The following is a 5,239-nucleotide window of genomic DNA, read 5'->3' on the forward strand; positions in this document are numbered from 1 at the left end:
ACCTACTTGCTTTCCAACCGTTTTTGTCCAGACAGTGTAGCTATCAGTGGGGAAGGCTGCAGATGCACACAGAGGAAGAAAGAAATTATAGAAAAGTAACAAGACCAGAGATAATGTTTAGGACAGAAATAAAACAGGTGGCACAGGTGACATAGAGAGCCTTTACATTTATCAGATACATCCACCGAATTTCCCAGAGAGCCTAAAATTTGGAGAAATCATATCTTACCATATCTTAGCTTAGACTAAGATGAGCACAAGATGAATGTATTCTGTATAGCAGTAGAATCTTTATGTACAGACAACAACAAATTGAATTTTGATATAAGGATTATAAGAGAAAATGTCATCCCAAGGCTTTTTGGGAGGTACAAAAGGGACATTTGGGAAACGTTTAGAAAAATACATTCTGAATTTATAAGTTGCCAAAAAAAAATAGAGAGCTGTTTTAAATGCATGCAAAGATGATGCTCATACTGTTTCATCAATAACCTAAGCTTTTAATTCAATCTGTTTTTTTATGATACATATGATTGTCTTCTGTATGTGATCAAGCAAAATATCTAAAAATAAAATCTGCAAAAGTTGATATTTTAAGACTTTATCTTATAGGCCTTTTCTTTATTAGTTAGAATTATCACATGCAGTCGCATATCGATGGTAATGGGCTTTATTAGATTTCTTTAAGAAAGTACAGAAGCACCTATAAGGAAGTGTTTATATAGCTGAATAAGGAAACAGCAAAACTTAGACTAGCTTCCTCTTTCTTGATAAACTTGGTGCAACATATGTTTGTCAAAAACATAAAGAACATGGTGTAACTCCAGCTGGTGAAACCCAGAGGTTCTCCTGAAAACCAACCTTTAAAAAGCCGTGTTTGGTCTAAGACTGAATTTTTTATTACTCCATCATGATGAAGACGTTCAGTGTATTTGCAGCTCTGCTTGTTGCTGTTTTCAGCAAGGAAGTCTTTCATGGGTGAGTGAGCCGGCAGTTATCACTATATAGCAATGAAAGGGCCTTTATCAACATAATTACAAAAAGTCAAACTAGATCTTATAACTGCATTGACTAACTTTGACCAAGGTGCAACAAAACAGATTATATTAAGCAAATGTTTTCTCTCTTATATATAAACTTACACAATGTTTTCTATCTATTGATTTATTGTAATATGAATATACTTAAACAAAAAAACAGATGAAAAGGCCTTTTAAAACCTTGCTGGAATTTTAAGCCTTTAAAAAAATGTGATTTATTGTGAAGAATAAATTAGGACACCCACAATTATTGTAACATAGGTTTGCAAAAATTACACATAGATATATCAAGTCAGCAGCACGTAATTATAACCTTGTAACAACATTCTACTAAAGGTTTTAACAGTTTATACATTCATTTTTGTGCACTCCTGATCGCTGAAGTGAGAATAAACACTGTGGTGAGATTAAAAAAAAGGGGTTTCTTTGGCCTCAGAAAGACAACAATAGAGAGAGCAAAACAGTTTTAACAGAGGTGTATAAAGTTCTCCAAAAAAGGCAAAAAAATATCATATCAGGAAATTGCTTTGGTAAAATTTAAGGTTCCAAATAAGAAATGTAAATAAGTAAAGTTCAGAAAATTGATTAAAGTATTTGAGATTAGTTTTTTTTTAGGTCCCTATACTTCACTTTGTTAAATAAAATGGAGGAAGAATTTGTTGAAAACTGCTTTCACCCCAAAAACATGAGGTATTCAAACAGTACCGTCCATACGAACCCAAAATAACACAAATGCCAAACAACGACACACAGCCAATAAAGTCCCATTTGGCTGAGAAAACTTAAAGTACCTTCTGTAAGAATTCAATGAAATGTTTCAACTCTGCCTATGAGCAAAAATAGATGGGTGTTTGAGAGAAAAAAAACAACTAAAGTTTATGGTATCGAAATAATTCACAAGCAAAACAAAGTAGATTTCCCTATACTTTGCAGAAAATAATGCAGAATAGTCTTGCAGGGTTTGCCAGCTTATAGAACATATTTATTATATTATATTATTATATTTATACATATTATATTATTATATTATATATTATTATATGTATACATATATAGAATAAAATGTAGTGGTATAAATAGCTCTCTCACCTCTCGAAACAAATTAAAGAAATAAACAGTTCTGTTTTTAAAGATTTTCTTTTTTTTTTTTTGCTTTTGAACAGTTGGGAGTGTGGACCAGGACAGACAGAGCATAGTTCTTCTTCCCTTGTTCACATAAACAAATATTTTCATGAAAATTTTTCATCATATTTTAATTTGCAGCAAGAAACAATGTCAGTGATTGTTTTGGTAAAGAGGTTAATAAAAAAATCTTGTTGGCCTTACCTTGGTCCTACTATGACTCTATCTTTCTTATACCTCATCCAAAGTAGTTAGCTATTTTATGTATTTATGCTGCTATATGCCGAATCTGCTGGATGACATAGATACCACTTTTCCTCATCACCCATCATTCTATCTCTATTCTCCTATTCAAGTATTGTTTGTTCAACCTCTTAGATGTTCTATCTGGGGTTTCTTTCAACATAGTATCTTCATCTGGTCTGTACCTGTTTGGCTGTGACTTCATCCTAAAGAGAAAAATCAGCCGTGCTTCTGCCGTCAACATCTCTCTTTATAGATGTTGGATCTTGGCCTGTGATCATCTCACTAAATGGCTGATATAAGTGGCTATCAGTCCCATAGAATGGCTTCAGATTGTGCCAGTAGACTCAGCAGGTTGTTATCATTGAGTGAATCCTAATCCTAAGCCTAAAATAATTCCTTTTCTACCATGGAATTAATGGATATATTTGTGCGCATTCTGAAAATAATTTCTGAAGATCTTCATGTACTGTAAATATAACTAAATAAAAATAAAATGATGGGCATCTCGCCCATATTAAACAAACCAAAAACAAGTGATCTCAAGCCCTGTCAACTAAGTAGTAGAACCCTCTCCCTATAAATATTGAATTCTCTGTAAAAAAAAAAAAAAAAAAGTGACAATCTTTCTTTAATAAGATCCTCATCAAACGGACACGCAACCTAAAGTGTGTATAGGACCTAGTGAATGATATATTTATATCATATATATATATTTTTCATGCACAAAACAAAATGTTACTAAATCAGGAAATAAAACAGCGTGATTGGCTGTAAGGAGAGCGGAGACATTGGACACTCCGAGTTAACTGAATAAAACCTGCCACCGACCAGGTTAGCTCTGGGTAGAATATTTCTACAGTGACTGAAAGAGAGGTTGAGGAAACTCTCAGTTTTCAGGTTTAGACAACTTAGAGTTTTCAGTAAACCTGCTTCGTGAAACGGACTCCTAGTCTTGGAAGTGTCATGATATTTTCAAATGTCAGATTTTGAAATTTTGTTATTTCAGATTCAATCTTTTACGTTTTCTTTCACAGACTTTGTATTTTCAATTTTTTCCTCAAAATTCTGATTAAGTTGGCATCACATTATCTTCACTTTAAGCCCAATACAAACATTCGCTCTTAACCAATAAAAATACATTTTCTAATGAAAAAAATTGAAAGCATCTAATTCAAAAAATAAAATATGAAAAAGGCATTTGAAATAAGAAACAATTTGCAAAAATACAGCAAGGATATTCTCAAAATCTTTTTTTAATGAAAAATTTTTTTCTGAAAAGCCGTTTTTTCTGATTTAAATTTACATTTTTTTTAACTAACCGTTTAAAAAATATATGTTGCCTTTTTTTTTATAATCTTGTCAAAATGTGTTGTTTGCCTGAAAAAATAAAGGAACAAAATTAATTCCATAGGGTAAGGTCATAGAAATGGTTGAAAATAAATGAAAATCAATGGAAGTGAATGTGAGTCAACACACGTGTTTCCCATCATTTTGGAAGATGAGAATTTGTATTTGTGAGTGTTTTTGTTCTACCACCTTATCCTGAACAATAAAACTGAACTATTGTACTCTTCCTTGCAGGCATCAGGTGTTAAGGATTGTGCCAAAAGATGATGTCCAGATGTCCCTTATCAAACTCTTGGAAGACATATTGGAATTGGAGGTTATTTATCAGTTTACAGTTTATCAGTTTTGTTTGAAAGTAAAACAAAATCATTTATATATGATGTAAAACTTCTGAGTGTTCCTTCAGCTGGACTTCTGGAGATGGGTGGCGCCTGTGGATGTAAGAGTTCCCTCTCACAGCCTTCAGGCTGTCATGACCTACTTGGAGAGTCACAACATCAAGTACTTCCCAGTGATCAAAGACCTGCAGGTATGCAATAACAGATAAGCGGTTCTATGCAGGGGCCAACAAGGGCCACAGACCTAAAGTATTAACAATGTAATACTAAATACATTTCTTGTGATGATATCCGCCGGCGCAGATACAATGGATGATTGTTCACTGTTGTCCATTTTATTATTTAAACTTTGATATCAGCAATTTTTTAAAAATTCAGGTTTTGCACTTTTAAACAGTCGATGACAAAGGTTATCATTTTCTTACACTATATTTACGATCCACAGAGCCGCAAATGGCTCTTTGCTTCTGTGTCTCACATAGTATACCAAGCAGCAAAGGATTGCCATTTTTGGCTTCATGCTTTGGTTCTCAAGCCTCATTAAAATGCACTGGCCCCTACCATTTAAGAGTAATTTTGCTTTTTTCTCAGACTTTTTCGAAATTATTTTTCATTTTATATGTATTTTTTTATGTTCTTTGTCATATTTTTTTCACAAATATTATATTTTAGATTGTATTTTCTTTTATTTCGTACATTTTTTTTTTCAGAATGTTTTAATCTATGTTCTCTTTTAATATCTGTTTTGCCAGATTGAATTTTATGAATTGTTTGAATTGTTTTCCATTGGTCTGTGTGGACATTAGCCATAACATTTTTATTGGTCAAGAGCGAGCATATGTATTGAAATTCCAATAAAAAGAGAATGTGATCTGTGAAATGTGAATTAAAAATCTTGCAACTCATAAAACAGTTTGAAAAACACAAATGAAAAAAAAAGTAAAACATGCTAAAAAATAAACGTAATTGGAAAAATAAAATTTGAAACTATAAAAACTGTATAAAATGTAACTTATTAAAAAAAAATGAACTATACTGAAAGAAATCAGAAGAAACTGCAAAGTTATTTTCAAAATGGGTGGTAAGGTTGCTTAAGGACCCAGATGCAGAGGCGAGCAGTAAATGTTGCAGTGTTAAAGTAACACT

General features: G+C 32.4%; 1 protein-coding gene across 1 annotated transcript in view; it reads left to right on the top strand.

Moving 5' to 3' along the window:
* Positions 1-763: 763 nt before the first annotated feature.
* Positions 764-5,239, top strand: part of LOC107083209 (carboxypeptidase A1-like) — a 12,210-nt gene continuing 7,734 nt past the window's right edge. The window contains exons 1-4 of the mRNA XM_015372226.1: positions 764-978; positions 3,990-4,071; positions 4,162-4,284; positions 4,576-4,619. Coding sequence (XP_015227712.1) covers positions 911-978; positions 3,990-4,071; positions 4,162-4,284; positions 4,576-4,619 — 317 coding nt within the window. The 5' untranslated portion in view covers positions 764-910. The remainder of the gene's footprint in view (positions 979-3,989; positions 4,072-4,161; positions 4,285-4,575; positions 4,620-5,239) is intronic.

This window comes from Cyprinodon variegatus, unplaced genomic scaffold, assembly GCF_000732505.1.
Source record: "Cyprinodon variegatus isolate N-32 unplaced genomic scaffold, C_variegatus-1.0 Scaffold70, whole genome shotgun sequence".
Classification (NCBI taxonomy): domain Eukaryota; kingdom Metazoa; phylum Chordata; class Actinopteri; order Cyprinodontiformes; family Cyprinodontidae; genus Cyprinodon; species Cyprinodon variegatus.